A 22,299-nucleotide genomic window follows, 5' to 3' on the forward strand; every position below is an offset into this window, starting at 1 on the left:
GAAACTGCACCGCATAACTGGCTGGCATCAGATCGTAAACAAACCATTTAAGCACACATCGCACCGTATCGAAACGGGTGGAAATTCTTGGGCAACAGCATCTATGCGCCGGTGTGTGACTCTTTAACCTAAAAGCAGAAAACCGGTGAGAGCACAAATCGGTGCCCACCCGCCTCCCAATCACACACACACACACACACTCGTGACCCCACATCACTCGGACGGACTCCGAAGAAAAGCAAACCGGTCAAACGTCCGCCGTGTTTAGAGATCGTGGAAAATGACGCGCCCGCTCCAACCGGCACCCGTTCGGTCCGTATGGTCGATCAGCCGTCCCTTACATAATGGTGTGCCACCGTTCAGCAATGGGCCAGTGGAGTGCAGCATTTGCCCATTGCATCGAAATACGGTTTTGCAGATTTACCCTGTGTGTGTGTGTGTACTTCGAAGGATGTGGGCTTGAGAGGGGTGTCGCACGCACGCAGCTGGTTGCAAACCAAACGAACGGCTGTAGCTGTAGGGACGGTTTAACTTGACACCGTTCAAGGCGAAAGATAGTTGGCCCTATCGATTGACCCATATGATCCGACCCGGGTCGGTGGATACTTCTAGAGGTGTCGCGTGCAGCAATTGGCCCCTACTCTGGCCACCTCTTTCGTCGAACTGCGCCGTGAGCTACCGTGTGCAACTTGGAAAGGACAGGAGAAAATTACCAACCAACCTACCAGACACCTTCACCCAGGGAGGAAGGTGCGGTTTTGAGGGTAGGGATCGATCGCAGCTCGTCGGTAATTTGATCGACCATCGCAACGTCTGCAAACGAAGCTCGGACACCCACTTGTTTGGCACATTGGGCCTCGAAGGTGAGATGAGCATTAAAAGGACAATTTATCGAAGATCGAAGTTTTGAGTACTAAAATACCTTTTTATTGAAGAACTTTTCTATTAGAAACTGCTTACATGATCATCTAGTACGATTATTTTAAAGAAAAATCCACCATGATCGATAGTTATGGCCAGGACCTTCTCCGTACAAATCCCACTGTGCCCGGGAGCGATCTTCACCAGGGTTTGCGTGTGTTGCAACCAACTAAACCAGCCCAACTAAACAGCTGATCGGGTCGGGTTAAACAACTTAAAGCGTACCTCATTTGGCTTGGAGTAATTTTTCTTCTCGAGCCTTCGACCAGAATTATCTGATCTTTCCCACGAGCGGTGCTTAACACCGATGGACAAAAAGCAAAACCAAATCGCCATTCGAAATTTTTCCAACAACCAATCAAAGCTTCTCATAATCTCTAATTCCTTGTTTTTTATCCCGCCTGTGCCCAAAAATATTGTCCCACAAATCACCCGAAATAGGCCAAGGAAACAGGACTTCACCATCACCTATTTCTCTGCGTGATCACGTACGAACGTCGTGCTCGCGCGCTGCTCACCGAGGCCCGCCTGAGTGCAGCAGCATTTGTTCTTGTTTGATTTGTTTCTTGCCCATTCCGTTTTGGCCAACCAACTATTTGCGACCTGTTTTGACTAGCGGCCAGTTTTAGCAAGCGGTACCGCAAAGGAGCAGCGCAAAGAGCTTTGGATTATATAACCGAAATGAAAAAAGGGGAAAGAAAGATCCATACAGCTCGTTATGCTACCATATCCATACTTCAATACCTGTTTTGCTGGGGGAGGGCAAGAGGGACGATGGGGGGGGAGGGGCTAGTGGATAGGTCGTGATAGGACACGTCACGCTCAAATACATTGGCGAAGATCTTGCGTACGATCTCATCGCAACCGTCCAGATTCACCAGCAATGAGCAGGTAATTGTTGAGAGTGGCTGCTAAAGTAAGTCTGCAAGGAACTGTACGATCTGAGCACTCTCCAGACCCGCTGATGTAATTATTATTTAATTAAACCCGCCTATTGCACATCCTGACCTAACTCTAGAGCAGGACACACGGTTAGGGCAGGTTAGTGTAACGTCGCTTTATGCAAGCGATACTGCACCTGAAACGGGAAAACTGGAGCTTAAGGGAACCCGTGGGCAAACACGTGGCCCTTGCAAGGCCATCTGGCTCACGACGGGTACGAGTGCTGCAGGTAACCTGGGTGGGTGTTGACATGATTACAGGTTGCTTGCGGATTACAATCGATTAGACGGCCACCCTCTTCCTGGAGGTCAATCTGACCGAAGGGGTACATCTAACGGAGACAGTGGTGGTTCTCTCTCTCTTTCTCTGTATCATTTCGGCCGGTTAGTGAACGGTGGAATGTGGGTGAAATTACACCGATGAAGTTGTATGGAGTGTCACACACTCGCTCAAATAATTGTCCGTTCGGATAACTTCCGCGAGTGGCAACAGTGCCGAAGGACGACACGGTACGGCTCCGGTACCTAATCATTATCACACATTGAACTTGAAGGTTGATAACGGTCGAGTCGGTCGGCTGGTGATATAATATATGCATAGGGCGTTCGCATACAACACGCTAGAAAGGTTCGATCTGGTGGTCATGCTGGGCGAGTCTTGATTAATCGCTTGTCCCGAGGGGTGAATTGTTAGACCCGGTCATGGACTTGAAAGGGGTTACGCGTGGACAATGTAGCAAAAAACTTTTATAGAATAAGATCTGAATAGTGATATTTACTGACAGCCTATCCTGTCAAAAACTGACAGCATTTTACAGGCAAGAAAACTAATCGACCGGAGGGATATGTCTGTCGGGTAAAATCCTTTCCAGGGTAGAAGCGATATTCCTGGAACAGTTCTGATTTAAAATCTAGCAAGCTGCTCACATGTCGCCCAAGCACACACACACAAGCTCATCGGGCAAACAGTGATCGTTCCGAGTCGAGATGCCAGAAACTTGAAGTGGTTTGTGATGCTTTCGCCCAAAGGCACAATCGCTCGACCACAGAATCTGATATGGCTGTGTCAACAAAGAGAAACTGTCCCGTGCGTAGACAAAATTTTCCGTCCATCCCTGGCAGGAATATGAATCGAACGATTTGCAAAAAGAAGGCCAAAAAAATTCCCTCACCATGAAGTTTGATTGTCCGTTTCGCTTGTTGTCTAAATATTTGCCCATAACGTTCATCCGTCTACCCATCCGAAAGCAAACCGACGACAGGCGCGGAAGAAGTTTTTACCGGCCCGAAGAAGCACACAACAACAGTAATAGCAATGATCAATCGTCATTAGGCGTAATTTGTGCACGAGGCCTCCAGCCGCAAAAAAACCCATTCGGCACCGCTGAAATGGAGTACTCAATTAGCTGTGCGCTGAAATTGAAACAGGAACCCGGTTCGGTTCGTTCGTTTGCACAGTGTGGCTGCTGCCCAAAACCTTCTGCACACTGTGAAGGACCCAAACGGACGCACTACTGTTTACTTCGGTGGCCAGAGTTTGCGGACTTGCTGAAGGTCAATCGACGGCAGTACTTCAGCTGCTGCTGCTGCTGCTGTTAGCAGTATGTCGGTTAAGTCAATAAGGCGCATTCACCGCTGGAAATGGAGATGGACGGACAAAATTACTCCGAAATATCCGGCTCCAGACAAGAATCCGTCTCGGGGTTCGGTTCGGGTGCGATGATACTGTGATGACGCGGTACAGTCTGTGGAAGCAACACAGCTTGGCCCGAGAACCAGGAGGGACCAGGAGAGGCGTTAATTTAATTTTTCTGATCACTTGAACGTATTGTACCCATATGTTTGATTTGATGCTGATTTGATTAGCGTTCTCGCGGAGTCATGCTCATGTAACTGATCATGAACCAATAAGCACTTCGCAGGGGGCTCTCGCCAGACCATACGAGACTAGCAACGAAAAAATTGGGGGATTTTTCGCCGGTGCCAGCTAACTCACCCGCGGGTGGTATCGCGCATTAACCAGAAAAAAGCGCAAATTCATCCCACTCTCATACTCTCTCCCACTTCCCAGGAAGGTGGGTGGCAAGTGTTTGCTGTCTGCTCGATTGAGCAGTTGAAGAGTTTGCCCATCCACACACCTCAAGTGATCGCGCGAAGTTTGTGAGGATCATTTTCTTCCTCCATTAATGGACAGTAAAAGGAGAGCCCCCGTTTCTCTAACGGGCAAACAACATTGTCCATCTGCAAGGGACACGGTAGGGAATAAAGTCCTCAGGCCGGTTAACGACACTAGCTGCTATAGGGGCCCTTTTGATGGTTGTAATGACATGGTTGGACATGGGTGAACGGCAATTCTCCATGATCGAAGCGCGCGGTTTTGATGATTTGCCGCTGATTGCCATTTGCACATAAAGATTTTTCCTCACACCGCGACGGGCAGGTGCAATTATCGGAGATGGAGCTGTGATTGAAGCTCGAGATCTGGCGCGAGACGTCTTGATTTTTATAGCTACCCTTTCGAACGTGTGGCTAATCACACCGTGTGTGGGGTGGGGTGAGAAGCGACCAGATGGAGTAAATTTCGTTTATTTATAGAGGCTTTGGGTCTTTGAGACTTCATTCGCCTCGGATGGAGTAAATGTTGTTTCTTTTGTGGTAGCCTCCACAAGTGGCGCTCAGGTTGGAGTTCCCTCGGGGGCTTAGATCTCGCGATGGAATAAAAAAGAATAAGGCCTAAACACGTTAGCACTGTGTATTATTACACCTTCATCACGATCTACTTTGCGATGAGATAAGTAGGCGCTGAAAGGGTTTTTTCTTTATACAGTGGGGGACTAACATTTAGACGAGATTAATCGGTGTGGACCTTTAGCAGATTAGTAAGGTGTGGGAGCCCTCTTTCTCGATGATCCAAAACTACCTCCAGGTGTCTTGAAGAGGAGATAAGTTATTGTTTGTAGAATGAAAAATTGATTGATTTTCAATTACAATTATAACTTGAGGAATAATCTCAATTATGGTCTTGAGGAATAATCTTGTCCCTCCAGAGGGTTTAGGTGTCCTTTCTCAATGCATCTCCACTAATATTCAGGTCAAGCTAAGTCATGCAGAGGACGCACCTTTTGACAGCAGTTAGGTGAGGCAGATCGCAATGCTCTCGGGCATCCTGCAAAGTAGGCAGGACAAGCCCAAGGACGACCTGTGCCTCTTCAAAAATAGAGCCTACCGAGCACGACCGAAACCGCACCCGTTGCTGTGCGTAGGCTGAGCCAAGCGTTACCAAGGCCCGTAATTTTCCTTACTCATTAGTTTAAGGCACGAAGCTGCCGTACGCTTCGACACTCTCCTAACGCACCGTGCCGTTGTTTTGATAGCGATGCGCACGCATCATCGCAAAGCATAACAAATGCCCGCGATGTAGCGACTGTTGTAGTGTTCTATTTTTAAATGTGCGGTTATGATTTGTGTGGAGATGCGCACTTTTGGGATTTTTTTCTCTGAAGTAATGTGGATGTAAAACAGGGTGGAGGATATCCGACACTTACTGCTGTTAAACTTCGCTCCTTGCGAAATGAGCATCGATAGCGGCGTCGGTCCACCCTGGCCGGGTGGCAAACCAAACAGCTGATTGCTAGCATTCTGTCCAACTTTGAAGTAGTTTTTGTGCAATCCCATCGTATCCGGTGTGGCGTGGGGACGGTTCCGAGCGCACAGCACGACGGTCAGCTAGGGATGTGAGGGGCGGGGGCCGTTGGCCTTGCTTAGGGCGCGGGACGTGAAGGTTCGGCGGTGGTCCCGGCAACGGTTCCCAGCAGCTGTCGATGGTGGTTCGCTCGCTTGCGCTTGCTGTTTGCTGGCGGAGCGCATCTACTGCTGGTCGGAGCTGGGTGGCGTTCTGGAAATTATAGGAAATTATAAAGAAAACTCATTAGAAAATTAAAATATTTTAAGTTTTAAGATAATATTTTAATATTTAACGAGGACTTTGATAGACAAACTTTGAGCAGAACTTAAATGAAAAATTGATAACAAAATCTTAAAAATAGATAAGAAAATATAGCCGGAAGATTGTCGCCTGTATGACGACTGTGGGTCGCACTTATCAGTCCAGCTGAACGCAATCGGGGCACGTCGCAGCAAATTCAATGTCATTGCGCGTCACATTACATAACGTCCCGTGCGCACCTTTTTGTCGTCCAGGTCGTGATCGCACCCTTTTCCGGCACGTGAGAATCACATACACACACACACACTTACACAGCACAGAAGCGTCGTCTCATTCCCGTACCGTGGACAGATGCTGCTGTCGATGCTGCTACCACTACGGTCCCTGTCCCTGTTGGCAAGTCTCGCCCATCGCCACATTTAACCAGCAGGAACGCACACTTAGCGCGCACGGCGTTCATTCATACATAAATTACACGCCATCCCTTGTTTTTTTGTTCAACCTCGAACACACCGATGTCCCCACCCCGGTGCCTAGGGTGGATCACGCCAGGACACACAAGACCTTGACGCTGCTGCACAAAGAAAACACAGATCAGCATAAAAATGATAGCCAAACGAGTGCCAAACGAGTGGTCACCAGTGTCGGTGTGACGGACGGGGCGTGCAATATTATTATCATCGTGACCTGCCGTCCGTCCGTACACGTATGAAGACGTAAAGTTGACACTCGGTGTGCGAAAATGGTGTTTGGTGTGAGGAATTGATTTTGTGACATCTTGGTCCATGCCGGGTCTTCGATGGCTTAATTTTATACCCGTTCTCTGGTGGAGGCAACGGGGCAAATAAATGAGTTCTTTTGCGCGAAATTTCGCACACACACTCACACACATATGGGGCATGGTACCCGGCCGAAAGGTCATTGCAGACGTCGTACTCATAAGGACCGGTTCCTTGAGGGCGAGGCGTGCAGCGAGACCTAGAGATCCACGCCCGGCGGGGACGATAATTGTCATGCGGGAGATCATAATTTTGCGGCGATAAGTTTTACAGTTTTACATCCCTCCGAGGGACGATGGCTTCGGTCTTGGGTAGCGTAAAACCATTTCTCCACCATTTTGATGGAGCCGGCGTACGATACGAGTCGTCGAGAACTCTCGAGGTGGGTGTGTGTTGTTTCCTGATGATGGTGAGGTGCCTCGATCAGCGTTATTAGGTGAAGGTGAAATGTGTTTTGCTTTCTTTTTGGAGCTCCATCAGTCGGTTAATAGTCCTGTGGGCGCCAGGAGACATACTCAGGGTGGATCAATTAAACGAACCCAGCCCGGTGCCGTTGGAAGCTTTTGGAGGTGAATCTTTACGAGGTGACTCCCTGTTCGCAAGGTACTGTTGTGGTACTTAGTGACCGACGACCAGCGACCTTGTTGAACCACTTGCAGACATATCACAGCTCGTGTGCTAGTGCGCGTCGTCTGCTGACGACTGTTGACTGTGACGAGGTGAACCAAAAAAACTCCGGTTGCTGGTGGTTAATTAATTAATCATTTTCCTTTTTCTGCTGTTTCTTCTTCTCCAAGTGTGCGTTCGGTATTACCGCGAAGCAAGATTAAGCTTCTACCAGCTCCACCGAGAGAGTAGCCGACGCCATGATTATGCGATGAAACTGGCGAAACTGAAACTTTAATTCGATACGCAAATTAAATTGCGGAATATCCCAGCTAATTTCGTGCAATATGGCGGTTAAATTACATGTGGCGGAAAGTGACCCTAAGAATGGGTAAGGCAAATGGCGTAGTACGAAGCACAGACGGCTTCGATGCGTAATGTTACGAAACGCTGCCAAGAATTTGCGGCTGAGGTTCGGGCTTAAAGGCGGAAGAGAGTTCAATAGCGTCACAGTTGGCGAAATAAAAAGGGCGCAGAAGCGCTAAAAGATCAGCCAGATCTTTCTGGAGTTGATGGCGTCGATCGTGTAACGGAATCTTTTTTTTATGGATATTTTAAGCCTCTAACTGTTGTGATTTATCCAATAAAAGGCCTTAAAGGTACTAGAAAATTATGTGAAAATGATTCTAAGATGGGATGATCTCATATCCTTAACTCTCATAACTTTCCACTATCAGGAGAATATCGCTGATCAAATAGCATTGTGGATAGATCTTGTAAGGGTCAACAACTAGCATCGACATTATTATATAGAATGAGATATGTACAAGAGTCCTGGCAGCTAGACAACAGCTTCACATGTCACAGTTCCCGTGAAGGACGAAGAAGGAACTCTGGAGACTAAACCATAGTCCTATCCACGGTACTCATCTTCGCTTACGAGCCTCGGAAGGTCAAGGTTAACGAAAATCTCAGAGTATCGTTCGAGAGGCCAATGTCCAGATATTTGGACTGTGGAAGACTCGAAACTCTACTGACAATTCCAAAGTCATCTACGCTTATGATATATGGACTCTGTCCAAATCTAAGAGTATCATTCAACAGGAAAATGCTCAGATCTTTGTACTAAGGAGGCCTCGAAACTCTACTGACAATTCCATTGTCCTTTTACTCATCTACGCTTAAAAGACTCTGTCCACGATTAATAAAAATCTCAGAGAAGCATTCGATTTGGACTATAGACGACTCATGACATCAATAAGGTCTATGAGCTTTACAATGACCTTGATTCGACCCGTCAGTTTCGCCAGGCCGATATCCACAAGTACACGTTCTTAATGTGCGATATTAAATTGCAAACTAAACCACGGCACAGTATACAACGATTTTATCAATTTAAAACTGACAGCTCCCTAATCGTGCCAGCTATTGCACGATCGCCGCAAGCTCGTTCGCTATTCCGCCCCAATGTCAAGTGCTTCGCCGATTCACCTGCAAAACGATGCAGCAGGATGCTACCTCTGCGGTGGCGAAACGATTTCGAACCAACCGGCGCTAAACATGTAAACAATTTCCGCAAAGAGACCAACAACGCCGCACACCTTGGGTAGTTGGCGGTACGCAAGTGTGGATTGCCATTGGAATTGATTGGCGTTGCGTAAAGGAAATCAGAAACTGCGAAAACATAGCGAACGGGGAGGCCCTTGTTCGCGCCGGTAGCTCGCTGGCCATCATTATCAAAGGGTCGGGTTTCCCACCCGCAACTGTATGCACATTTTACAAGCAGCAGCCTTGATACGTATGTTTAACCTTTGCGCCGTGTTGCGTTTCTAGCATCGTACGGAGTTCTGGCGGAAACTGTTGTGTGTGTGTGTCCATTAAATGGTCCGATGAGTCTGCTTTTTGCGTGCTGTTAGTCTTATTTTGACTGACCTGTTTTGTCTTCTAACACATATTTTATAGCATAAGGAGAAGCTGTTTATGACCCATAATTAGATTATCTCCATCAGGGAAGGTTGAGACGGAGCATACAGCTGTCCATTTGTCCTTGAGTGCAAATATTGTGCTTGTAAGGATATACATGCGCCACTCGAGAATCCTTGAGGTTCAACACCGATTCGGCGTTAGAATCGGTTCGGCACCGAATTGCGTTTCGATTGCGGTGGTACGCACAAGGTTTGTGGCAACTTCTGGCACTTCTTGGCCTACAAACGGTGCTGCAGATTACATAAAAGTCTGGCCCCTTCGGACGAGCCTCGACGCAGCCAACATGCGCAAACCAATCGTGCGCAATTATTGTAAACTTGATACTTGAAAGCAAGGCTCAGAGGTCCCCCCCAAGCAAGCAAAGGCTCGGTGGCGTTCCATCAATCGTGCCAATCAATCCCCATCGACGGTTGGTCGAACGCGACGAGTCGCCAGCCCAAAAAGCAGAAAACAACTGGGGGCCAATGCAGACGAGCCTGACGAGCTCTATCGGTCTTCGGGTCCATTTGTTCGGCTTCTTCAGTTTTCTTTCACCTCACAGCGAGTTCTTCTTTCATTTCGGCAAAGGTGTACCGAGGTGGTCCACACACACACACACATAGACGCTGCCATTGCGTTGCGCAATCATAATTAGGCTTATTATTAATAGCCTCTACTGTTGCACCAGCACCGCAAATGGGCTGCCCATTTGCCAACCAGCGGGGTTTGGTTGGTGGGAGGTAATCAGAACCATTTACCGTGCCGAGCGTGCATGGAAAAGGCGGTTTTCCTTTCGCTGGCGAAATGGGGCTTTGCTCTACTTACTCCACCACACTGCGCCACGCGGTAAAGAAATGCAGATCAGTCTTGTCTGCAGGCGTGCTGCAATTATTGTTAACACCTGCTTTTGCCTTTGTTTCGGTTCCCATCGGGTGTGGTGCAGTACACACGTGTGTTGGGCTGGTGTAGCTCTTTTGGGACACATTTTGTTTCGATGTCAGCAGGTGTGCTAATGTATGTTAATCGATGGTGGTTGGTGGAAAGTGGAAGCATTTTTCCCTTTTTGTTATTTGTGATTGAGTACTTATCGGGCTATTAGTAGCTCAACGATCGTTACGATCGGCATAAATATGTGTACAGAAATGATTTAATTTTATATTAATATTTTATTTATATTTAATTAATGTATATTTAATTTTTATACAAAATTTAAAACCTTGTAAGAGGCTTCAAAAAGCTTTTACGGATTTCAGTTTAAAATTTTGAAACTGAAAAGCAAGATTAACGTTTTTCATATCAAAAAGCCTACTGCGATGAGTCAGGGCAAAGCTCGGCAATCGCTCCCGGAACGATCAACTCCCAGCATAGCTCTGATTGACTCACACATTCAATTAAACCCTGCGATCGGTTCTTCACACCACGAAAGAGCTAAAGAATGTGCACTTTCGCTTTCTTCAGTCTGCAACGATCGCCAGCTCACCACCACCGTGCAGTGTGAACTGATTGCACTGGGCACCACCATCGCCTACCATCGCCCGCCATCTTCACCCTCTTGCCTAACCTCCATCAATTAGAAGCAACAAATCAATTGCAACCCCATCGAGCGCGATATATGCCCGGGTCTGTGTGTGCACTGTTCGCGCCAAACAGTTTAACCTCTGACGGTGTCTGGTCCAGAAAGGGGGGCAGCACACGATCTCGAGATCAAAATCTCTCACGCTCACAGAGATTGCTCGGCAGGAGCGCCTTTTAGTGCGTTCCGATGAAGCTCCAGCAATCAGTGTGGCCGATCGAAATTTTTCTGCATGATGAAGCATCGTACGCCGAGAAGATCGCGCATCCACATCTCGCGTACTAGCATAAGCGCGTGTGTGTGTGTGAGAGGGGCGCAAAAGAAAAAAAAATCTACATTGTGCAAACAAATGAAATTTGCATAATTGATGGTGCCTTTACCGGTTTCGTTATTTATTGTTCTCATACGCTTCGCATAGCATCGCTGTTGCTTTATGTTGGTGGAAGGGGTTCTTCTCCCTGCAATTTCTTGTGGCTTGCCAACTATCTTTGCCAACGACAAATGAGTAGCGATAGGTGTAGGTGTAAAAGTCCGATCAATTTTACGGCACTGGACGGCGTGTGTAAGACAAGGAAGGTCTCAGCTATCTTAGTTATTCTTAGAGTTTTTTTTAGAAGCGTTTGCTGCCTGATTTCAAGTGATTGATTCATTTTCAATTCATCCTATTTGTTTTTCTAATCAATTTTTTCTGCACTATTGTAAAATATTATACATATTCGAATATAATCAAATTTCTCTTACATTGCTCCCTACATTTCCAAGACCTCCACAAGACGTTAATCCTGATGATGAACAAAAATGAACTCAAATGAACACCGTCACTAATAGCTACGATCGCTCCCAGATCGATCAACATTAACATTAATCAACATTCGGGACGATATCCGTAACTAACGATTATCTTATGTTGTTGATAAATTATGAACCTTCTATTATACTTCCATACGATTACACTAATATTCTGTATTCTGCAATTGAAACAGAAAAGACGGTAACAAGCGTTACAAAGCGTTACAAGCAAGCCTTCCATATAACCCCTGACCTCTAACAGATTTTCCCATAGTCAACATGTGTATCATTTGTCTTTGAATCGGAAATATATGCTAGTTTCGTGAACGCCACAAAAACCGATGTGCTGGCTTAGGTTTTATACTGCCAAACACCTTGTGTCTGGACTTCCTGTGTGCCTTGCGGTAATTCAACTCTAGGCAGGCAGTGTGGTGTTGCTTAATTTTTATGAGCTTGCGCTCCTAATGAGTCGAGGTTAGAATGAGGATGTGTGGCTGTGAGGTGTAAGAAGCATGAGGGAAATCCAGCCCCTCATCCGCCCGCCCCCTCAGCCCCCACCATTTTGAATGTATGGCGCAGTTGAAGCAGTACGCTGTTGATGTTTGGAAGATATGTTTGATCTTCAAACACGACACATTGTGAGGAGGAATGACCAAAGAAGAAGATGCTGCGTAGAGTGTGTGCTTTATTGCTTGTTTACATATCTCGTTGCAATGTTTGGAAGCAGATGATCAAAATTAAATAACAAGCCGGATGACTTGCGAATACAACTCGAAGCTTATTTAAGATAAGAACGGCCAACTGTGCAACTAACTCCTTCTGACATTTTTATCCCAGTTTATTACGCGGATAAGATCATCCAGCCGAGGAGTTCAATATTAACGCCTTCGCGATGTTGTTTCCATGCGGTTGCAATTAGCACGCTCAACAACACGCGATACCGCGCTGTAACTTTGCTGCAATCGTCCTCCTCCCTCTGAACCTCCTTTACCCCCAGCCCCAACCCAGACCGCTTGATAGGGGAGCTCACCACACACAAAATGCAGCATTTAATTACAGACAAACCCCGGTTCGTACGCGAACTTGCCGGTGCAATTGTCATCCACGTCGAACTGGGTTAGTGCTGCATCACCATCATCATCATCACCATCCTTACGCGAAGGGAGGGCATCGTTCGATCAATTAAAGTTAAAGAAGAACTTCGCACCGTTTTGCCAGCCCGAGTGACAGGCCCTTCCGTTTGACCCACCTAGACCAAGGTTAGCCGTTAGGCAATACGCCATCGGCTAGATTCTTGCCGCCGCTGTCATCGTTTTTCCGGTGAGCAGCACACTCACCGATGTCCGTTCTCCGTGCGCCGCGCGTAAGGCATTGGACACGTACGAGCACACCAGAAACCTTGGCATAGACATCACATCCAATATCGGTTTCGATACGATTTCGCGATCGATGGCTTTATTTCGCTTTTGGGCAAGAAGTTAAGGTGGGAAATTCCGAGCGCTTTCCATCCGATGTGTAACGGACGCTCGCAGAACGGTTTCGCATACACTCACGCACCATGTCTCCCCCGCCGCCGATTGTCGCGTGCTGGGAAGCCCTTCCCTTCTTCACGCTCCCCTTGCCGTCTCAGCTGAGTAGGGCCGGTTGTTCTCACCTTGGGTTTATTGAGTGCAGTACAGTGTTGCAGCTGCGGTGGCACCGTTCCATTGGCCATTGCGATCGGATGACGGGGCTCGTGGGACGCACGGCCAAACGCTGCAACGCCAAAGCCGTACGCCGGTGCATCGGGTGCAGAAATCGGTGCAAGCGCGGTGCGAACGCTTGCAATATCGAGTGAGGCTCCACCGAGGCTGCTGCTGCAACCGGTCAACAAGCCTTCTCATCGATCGAGCCGCTGCATTGCGTTGCAAAAGGGCCGATTTCCTCAATCCCCTTCGCCTGCCGTCCGTTCTGTGACACCGTCGACCGAAGTACACCAGGACCAGTTTTATGGCGTACCGCTCGAGAGCGGGAAACGGCCAGCCCGGTAGGTGGGTTTGTTTTGAATTTGTTGTTTTGGTGTTCGCACATTCACGCTGCAGCAGCAGCCCTTCACATCACGGTGGGGGGTGTGGGAGGCAGACGCGGGTGGCACAACATAACCTTCCGCGCTCGATAGTTATGCTTGCGGTCACATTCCAGCTCGCGGTGCCAAAAGAAGCGGAAGAGGGAAACGCGAATGCCCCGCCAGCGGTCTGGTTCCGTTATGGGCGAAGGGATTTGCCGATTTTAAGGGCACACACACACACACACGCACACATGGAGAAACACACTGGTGCTACCGAGCTACGCACGACCGACGACGTCGGTTGGTGACGATCGAACGCGCGACACTGAGGAGCCTTTTTGGTGCGCTCGAGCACCATCGATACGGATCGGACGGACGATTGCGTTGATTTAATTCAATCATCGTTCTCGTGTCGGCCGGTTGTGGAGGCGATTTTGTTGGTTGCTGGGGTTTCTTATTCTCCACCATACCGGCTCGGTTTGGCTCTTAAAATTGAATGCAATTTGTCGAATTGATTATGATCATTTTGCAATAGCTGCGGTCGAGAGGGTTGTACACGGTAGCAACTTAAGATGGCTCATAATTGTAGATCATCTGAGGAAATTACTTTTATCGTTTAAGATAATTGTATCAAATAAATAAAACTAGCCATCACATGCACGATATGAGATTACAGACTGCCAATAAAATTATAATAGAACATCATTACGCTCTTTTTTTCCTAAGACACTGACTTAGAAGATTTTGTAGCTCAATTTAATTGTTTTTATTAGTGAAATGTGACTATAATAGAGCCACACATTGAAATAAATCGAAATATAAATAAAACTGATAAGTAAGCGCTATTTTGTGATTGGTAATTTATGAAAGAATTTACTATTTTCTGATATAATTCTATTTTTTTTAATATTTTTAGGGATAATGATCAGTCTTCTCTTTTACAATCATGATCATTTTTGCAATAGATCGAAGCAAGATCGAAGAAAAAAAGTCAAGCGTTACAAAGCGTTACGGCTGATATATTTAAAGTTTTCGTGTTTAAGTGCAGCTCAACTGCATTTAAGTTGAGAAGATGAAAGCTCAGAAAAGATTAGAGAGATCATAAGGCCAATTGGATTGGAGATTGGAATTTAAAGTCTAATGTCAATCAGAGTTATCTCCTTGCATTCCTGGGTCTGTTTGTCTTGTTCGTTGGGTTCTTCTTCTTCTTCCCTGGCACTACAATCTCGAGAGGATGGCAGGCCGAGCCATTTCTGGCTTTCTGTGACTTGATTTTACCCGTAGCAAAGCCCTGCGTACGGGAAGGCGGTCTGGATGTGATTTGAGCCCCGGTCCTGCCGTGTGACGACCGGCGCCGTTAAACAAGGCATAGAACAAGTAAATTTCACATATAACGTATTATAAATAGACTAATAAAATCTGATTTGCTATAATTTTCATAACAGCCGTCTGATATTTTTGGGACACGATAGCTACAGTGTAAAAGCTCCTTAAGCGGCTTCGATCGAACAACCAGACCGCTTGGAATGCTCTATTTTTGATTGCTCAGTCTGTTCTACCGGTTTCGAATGGAAGGTTAGCACTGTTTGGAATGTGCAGACTGCTCCAGACGGTTACAAGAAGGCCAAATCCAGGCAGGCAAAGCACTCCGACACCATTAGACATAATTATGCTTCATTGCACTTTGAGTCAGGCGATTAATATTGCCCTTCCAGATGAAGCAGAAGAAAACGTGTAAAGTGTCAACAAGGGTAGCGGAAATAAACCATACCGCAGCTTAATCCAACCTACCGTTCCCTAACCACATTAACCGCAAAAAGCAGCACGTGTTTAACCCCTTTTTTTGCGTGTGATACAAGACAACTCAATGTTGAGAGTAGTTTACAGTATAATTAAAAGTGAAGCAGAACGATAATGGCTTGTCTTCCGCTTTGTACTACCCTGAATGATAGGGCAACAATTTTCAAAGACCCAAAATGACGCGTCGTACACAGAGAGACCCATTTTGGAGCAGTAGCTAATTTTTCGAAAGTGCCAATTTCTGCCAATCAAGATGCTGTACCGTTGACCATCGAAACAATTAGCCACCCGTTAGCGTCCGTGACATCCATCGCGCGGGGTGCGTCCCATGCCCACCTGGTTGGAGGTCTGCTTTAGCCATTTAAAACCCTTACTTTGCCACCAGGTGATCGATTGATCAATGGAAATTCGAAGCAAATAGTGAGTGTGGTTGGCTCCGTGTGTGTCGTGCGCGCGCGCGCTCGTGCTCGTAGAAAGCAAACAGAAACGGTCGTTACCCACGGTCGTCACCGTGAAGAGGATGCGCACCGAGCCTGGTGTGGTCGGTCGATGTTTGGTCACGGTTTGGCAGAGACCTTGACGCGCGTATGTACAGCCGGGCAAAGCAAAGTACCGTACGGAAGAAGGGTGGCGAAGATTTATCTCGCGGATGTTGGTCCCCACCCCGAAAAAAAAAGCACCCCGCGCGATGTCATCACACCGCAGTTTTGGGCCGGATTTTATTACGCTTTTGAATATCAATAATGTTTGGGTTGTTGTGGACGCAGCTTCAGCGAGAGGTCATTGATAGGTCGTGTTGTCTAAAAATGTGTGAAATTAAAACTATAAAAAACTAACCGCGCAATCCCTTCAGCTGGCCGGTGATCGCATAAGGCACTCGGTACGCCGGGCGAATGTCTTGATTGGACGAGACCCACACCGACGAGTGAGGGCTCAAGTGTACATAAGGCTCAGCTCATTTACGGCCAGGTGACTCGGCTGGCACGTTCTTAAGCCGTCCGGAACTGGCTGCCAGCAGTATCGCCTCCGCACGATCGGCACCGTCAGCCACAAGTGGTGACGGTAATAATCATGATGGATTCTCTATTTTATATCCTCCCGTCCTCCTCATGTGCCGTCACCGATTCCTACCTCGAACATCGTCCAACACGTACGGATTCTCTCGTTATCTGAAGGAGCAGCAGATTTTGCAGTGCGCCGAGCCGAGATCATCATGGCGGCCCGGGCAGTTCCATTCATCACCGCGAAGGTTAACCTAGCGATGGCTTTCACTTTCCGACCGAGCCGAGTCCTCGGGGCCGGGGCATCAGCATTAGAGAATTGCAGGTACATAGACGCGGGCACCACACCACTTGGAGCGGCATCGCAAGTGCACTGGAATTAGGCCTGCACAAAACCACACAAAACGGTTATGTTTGCATGGCCATGGCTTTCCTCCCAAGCCCGCTGGCCAGAGGGCCACCCGTACCACCGAAGGCTCTAATTGAATCAATTACGCTTTGGCGATGTACGCGTGTCCTTGCACACACTCCCCGGTTTCGGACCGACCGATCGATCAGGTGAGATGAGTTTTCCCTCTTTCCAACCGGACCGTGTGGCCTCCGTCGGCAAACCGTCGGGGCGCACAAAGCTCGAAGTTATTTCGGTGGAATAGAGTTTTCATCTGCGCCACTCTTCGACTGTTCGGGGCTTTGTCCGAAGGTGAAGGAGAGTATCTTGGCCACCTTGGCACAGCGGTACAGACACACCAAGTGGCCGTACCGAGAGTCCTTGGGCCAGTGACAGAGGGTAAGTGTCACACACACACACAGCACAGTACAACAGATGCGTTACCTTCAGATTCCGTTGAAGTGTAATTGGTGAAGGAACATTTTACTGAACGGCCAAACACACACACACACACTCACTAACTGTTCTGCCCCTAACGATGGGCAGAACTCACTCACTTTGCAACCGCCAACATTGTCCTGTGCTTAGAAGCAAGAGTCGATCGATATGGAGCAGGTTAAAAGTGGACTGAATTTTGCAAACACCCGTTATACCCGTTCACCCCAGCTGCCCCCATCGGAGTACCAACTTCACGAAACGATGCTAATTACTTTGCCTAACTCTGACGCTCGGATCATCGGCAGTGAACGATCGGACTGAGCTTTTTCTCTCTCTCTCTCTCTCTCTCTCTCTCACTCTCCCTCTTCTTTACGCAACTGCTTTCCCAAGCTGCTGGTGGTTCGGGAACATCCACCAACAACTTCGATCGTCGCACGTCAAATTGCCGCACAGGCGCATAGATCGTGTTGTGTTGACAAGGGTGGGCTTTTATCAACATGTGAACATCACGACACACACACACACACACGGACAAATAACGGCCCGCTGGCCAGCCAACGGGCTCCTATCAGGGACCATTTGCGCAAACACTTCGGCCGGTGTAAGGTCAACCCGGTCCGACCACGACTCTGTGCCGGCCGTCATGTTTGGACAGTGGCCACGGGGTCCACCTTGGAGCTGAGGTTTTATTTTCGGATAAAGAATTTGCCGAAGCCAACCCCAAGCCCAGTGCAGTCCGGTCCGGTCCTAATGGGGAGCAATTGCCCAAGGTGCGGTGGGATTTCCAAGCTGCCCCGTGTACGATATTGTTGCGGGCACACACGATCGATAGTACCATTTGAAATGTAATAAACGCTAAAGGCACTGCAAGGCCGTGTCATTCTTTGCAGACAGAGAACCTGATTTGTGAGCCGAGAGGAGACCACTCGCTTGGCAGTGGTCGGGCATGTTTCCAGTTTGAATTAGGTTTCAATATTTTTATAGCAAAATCTTATTAGGATTTAGAGAAGTCTAATAATTACATCTGAACACCAGAAAGACCTCAAATCCAGACGCCAAGCCGTCTTATCGTCCGGTGCACGCTTTACACGCTTTGCTTTGCTCTTATGGTGATCACCGTGTTTTATTGTTATTGTTATTGTGATCTCTTCTGAGCTCGAGTTCACACACATAACACCGAAAAACCCGGGGGAGCAACAAAACGGATCCAGCCACCACTTTCGTGGTAAATGGGCGGAAAATTGAGTCGAATTTATAGCACCATTGCTGCTGTGGTGGTGCTTTGTTTCGTCGTTTAGTGTTATTCTCTTTATGCAGTGTTTATGGCGCTCCACATGCTTTTTGATCATGTTCCGTTGACGCGATTCCGTTTAACGGTTGGATGCGTTTTCGGTGTGTGTGTGTGTGTGTGTGTAAGGATCGTACCACGAACGATTTCCTGCGTTCGCATGCGGAAGGATCTACTTAGCTTAGTTTGCTATAAAATTATGATAGTAGTGCTATAAAGCTTTATATTTCATTTAGAAGTCCTATATAGCAAGCTATTCCACATTTTAGCATACTAAAGCATTTTTAGTAGACTAAAGGTCGTGCCATAATTATAGCATAATATTTAAACTTCTTACTATTCAAGTAAAAACAATCCTCTCCGATAGGCGAAACTAAATTGTAAGCTCACACACCTTCACGGCATGACCACCTTCAACCTGCCACCGGTGTGCCGTTTGCTGCTGCTGAATTGACAATTTATACGGTGACAACGATCTGATTCGTGGCGCTTTGTGCACAGCTCAGGCGCTCCTTTCGAGCCCTCCCAACGAGCGAAACCAACATGCTGCAACACATGCTGCACGGTGAGCCGTAAAGATGAAACGCCAACCGGAATGCGATGTTTGCGCTTAGGCCTGCGCACGTGTGGTTGTGTGTGTGTGTGTGTCTATATGGCATCTGCATCTTGTGCAGTGCGCGATGCTACCGCATCCTACCGAGACCCGGAGCTCATAATTCGTTGGTACGGTTGGCGTCGATTACGAAACGTCACACCAAGCAACACTCGTACTGGTACTAGTGGCGCTGAGCAAGCTGCTAATAAGCGTATCCATGTGCCGTTTCGATTCGCAAAACGATTCCGACTGCTTTGATTATGTTGTTGTCTGTTGTTTGGCGTGCCATTCCAGTGTCCCCGTCATCTGCACGTATAGGACGCGGAAAAGCATTTACAGCATCAGGGCATATCGTACGTGTATCAGTTACTGGCTGATGGCCTCAAATTACACCACGTGTGATGAGCTGAGGGGACGCTTCGTTTGAACGGGAGTGAAAGGAAGTTTTCATTTTCATCGGGTGAAAATGGTGGTCTAGCAGTTTCGATTTTCTTCTTGAACCGGTATGTGAACGGTAAACGGGTGGCTCTCTCTCTCTCTCTCTGGTGCGGAGTTTGCGAATCGAAAGAGGGAGGTACTTGAACCCCTTTGCGGACAGTCTGCACTGCTTCGAAAGAACTGCTCCAAAGGACGTAGTCAGCCCCGAAGAATCGGCTTGGTCCACAAACCTGCTGACTTAGAAACCTGTTTACCACCGGAGCCCGTTCGCTTTCGGCTCAAGGTGTTTGGTCGCTGGTTGGCGTGTGCTCTATTGCACCGGGCGCCCTGAAGAACCGGGCTGGCCGTTAGGGGCTGTTGGCCATCTGTTTCCCTTGGGTGTCTTGGCGGCAATCGTTGCATTTCGCACCAATTAAAATCGATTTAAGAGTGTTTTTCGTTGAAAATCGAACCTTGGCGAAAAGAATCCGAAATCAATCATCCGCTGCGTTGTGTGGGTTTGCTCATATGTAGGTAATAAATTCTAACTCATACACACACACTCAAGGTTGTTGATTGTATGGAAATAAATGTCCATTTTCTTAAATGCCGTTTTGCGTTTCTAGAGTTCTCTGCTAGATTTCTGTGTTCGAGGAAAACTAAACGGCTTAAATGAGGAGCTCTCTCTCTCTCTCTCTCTCTCTCTCTCTCTCTCTCGCATCCCTTCCTTTAGCATGCCCGAAGGCGCGGAAAATTTTATCTGACAGATCTGAGCGCAATTCGCCTACCGGTGCTACCGATTTTCATCATCATGCGCCTGGTGACACTGCTGCCAACGAGCGTGGCCGTAATGTGCCGCTTCGGGCAGCAGGCACGGGATGGCATTCGGCAACGTCGGCAGGCTCCTGCGGGCTTATGCAATGCCGTTAAATACTCACCAATACTGGCCGACGGTGGCGAGTACCCGGGCGAGTGATTGCACTTTATTATGCTTCTAATCGATCTTGTTTGCAGCGACGACAGTGGCTATAGAGTAGGAAAAAAAAAAAACACACGACAGCAGCTCCAGCACAAACGACGGTGGCGACATTCTAATCCGCAGGCGCACTCTTCCCCCCCCCCCCTTGGCCAGCACCCGTTTCACCTCACCCCGTCAAACGGGCGTTTGATGCAAATGCGAACGATGAATGCAACTCGGCAACGTGTTCTCGTGCGAGCACTACTTCAAACAACCGCTCGAAGGAGGAAAGACTTGCGACAGCGTAAGCGACGAACCCGACGCAGAAGATGGGCAAACGTCGCGTGCTGTTTGAAGGGGAGGTTTTTTTTTGGGGGAGGATTGCTTTATCACGCAAGCTTTCTTCGCGCACTCGATTGTACTTGGCGGGGTGCGCGTACGATACTTCGAACCGTTTCATGGATGGGAATCGTCCGTTCGGGTGCGCTGTTTTGATCGCACACATAAGGAAACTTTAGGCTCGGTGATGAAATCGTCGATTTGCTCGTCGATAGAGCGAAAGATCGTTGAAAGGTAGTTGTTGGCGTGTTTAGGTGCGCCGTGTGAAATTATAATTGATTGTTAACTTAGTTTGGCGTCGGGTGGCGAACGATTAGGAAATTGTGTCAATGCTAAATGGGGTTTCAACGAGGAATTTTGGGATAAATTTCAACCTGGTTACATTTGGGAATGAGAGATTAATCTTGATTTCTATTTGACGATCACGATAAAATCTTCTTTATTTAATCAAAAAACTGTCGTTCATGCGTAACATAAATTAAAAGAATGATAACGCCTTACTCTAAGCTAGTAATAAGTCCTCAAAAAGAAATAAAACTGTCGGTTTATAATGAGTTGCTCTGCCACCGTTAACCTTGATGTCGCGTGGCAGCAATTGAAGCAGCTGAAGCTTCTCGAATCTCATTCTGTGTCGTGTTAGAAAGAAGATCATTTCAACCCCAAAAAAACCAACAGGCAAAAACCCTCCTAAATGGAACACGCTCCATTCAAATGCTATTTCGGGCCGGAATGGTACATCATCACTCGCCAAAGTACTTGTTCTCACATGTTCTTCCCTTACTGTGGATGTTCTTGCTTTGTCGTGCCCAAAATAATGTGTCTACAGTCTAGACGACGATTTGGTGTACTCAAGCTGGAGACTTGACATTTTTCTTCGCAACGATGTACTGTTAACGGAACCTGTTTTCTAGAACACACATTATCATAATCTCTTATCGTCTCCGCAGGGACACGCTCGTCATAAGTCATCATAAGAAATGTGTTACTTTTTCTTCAGAAAACAGAATATCTAACCACAGTCACACGGCTCCGCGTCTCTCGTAGGGTTAGGGTGTGTGTGCACGAGAGCCGGAAAAGGGTGGCCAGTTTGGCAAATAATACGGTTGAATTCATCTTTCTTTACGGTCGGTTTGACACGCGGCCCGGACGGCGCGTTTTGTTTGTCGATATGTTTCGAAGTCACTTTGCTAATGACTGTCATCAGTTTGGGGTGTACAATCAGTCGTGCGCTGTCATCGATATAAACGGCAACGGCAGGATGACCTCAGCGTTGTCCAGCGTGTCGCGCTAACCTTTTTGGGAAATGCTCCACCCTGTTTGGCTGTGTGGATTGTGATAGGGAAATGCTAGCTATTTCTACCAATTTGTTTTATTCTTCCTATTCAAGCAAGCAATGAACAAAGTAGTTGCGAATAAATCATCAAAAAAGAATGTTAAATAAGACAATCCTCGCAAGCAATTACAACCGTGCTGATTGATATATTATCATTTAGCTTTATTTTCATTAC

At 47.5% G+C, this 22,299-nt stretch overlaps 1 protein-coding gene and 1 non-coding gene across 2 annotated transcripts in view; both read right to left on the reverse strand.

The window, feature by feature from the left end:
• LOC118513134 (lysosome membrane protein 2) overlaps window positions 1-22,299 on the reverse strand; it is a 36,794-nt gene that overhangs the window by 10,140 nt on the left and 4,355 nt on the right. The window contains exon 2 of the mRNA XM_036058560.1: window positions 5,408-5,757. Coding sequence (XP_035914453.1) covers window positions 5,408-5,537 — 130 coding nt within the window. The 5' untranslated portion in view covers window positions 5,538-5,757. The remainder of the gene's footprint in view (window positions 1-5,407; window positions 5,758-22,299) is intronic.
• Window positions 5,001-5,181, reverse strand: LOC118514926. The gene has a single exon (XR_004906901.1). It is a non-coding gene; the product is annotated as a U12 minor spliceosomal RNA (small nuclear RNA).

Source organism: Anopheles stephensi, chromosome 3, assembly GCF_013141755.1.
Source record: "Anopheles stephensi strain Indian chromosome 3, UCI_ANSTEP_V1.0, whole genome shotgun sequence".
NCBI lineage: Eukaryota > Metazoa > Arthropoda > Insecta > Diptera > Culicidae > Anopheles > Anopheles stephensi.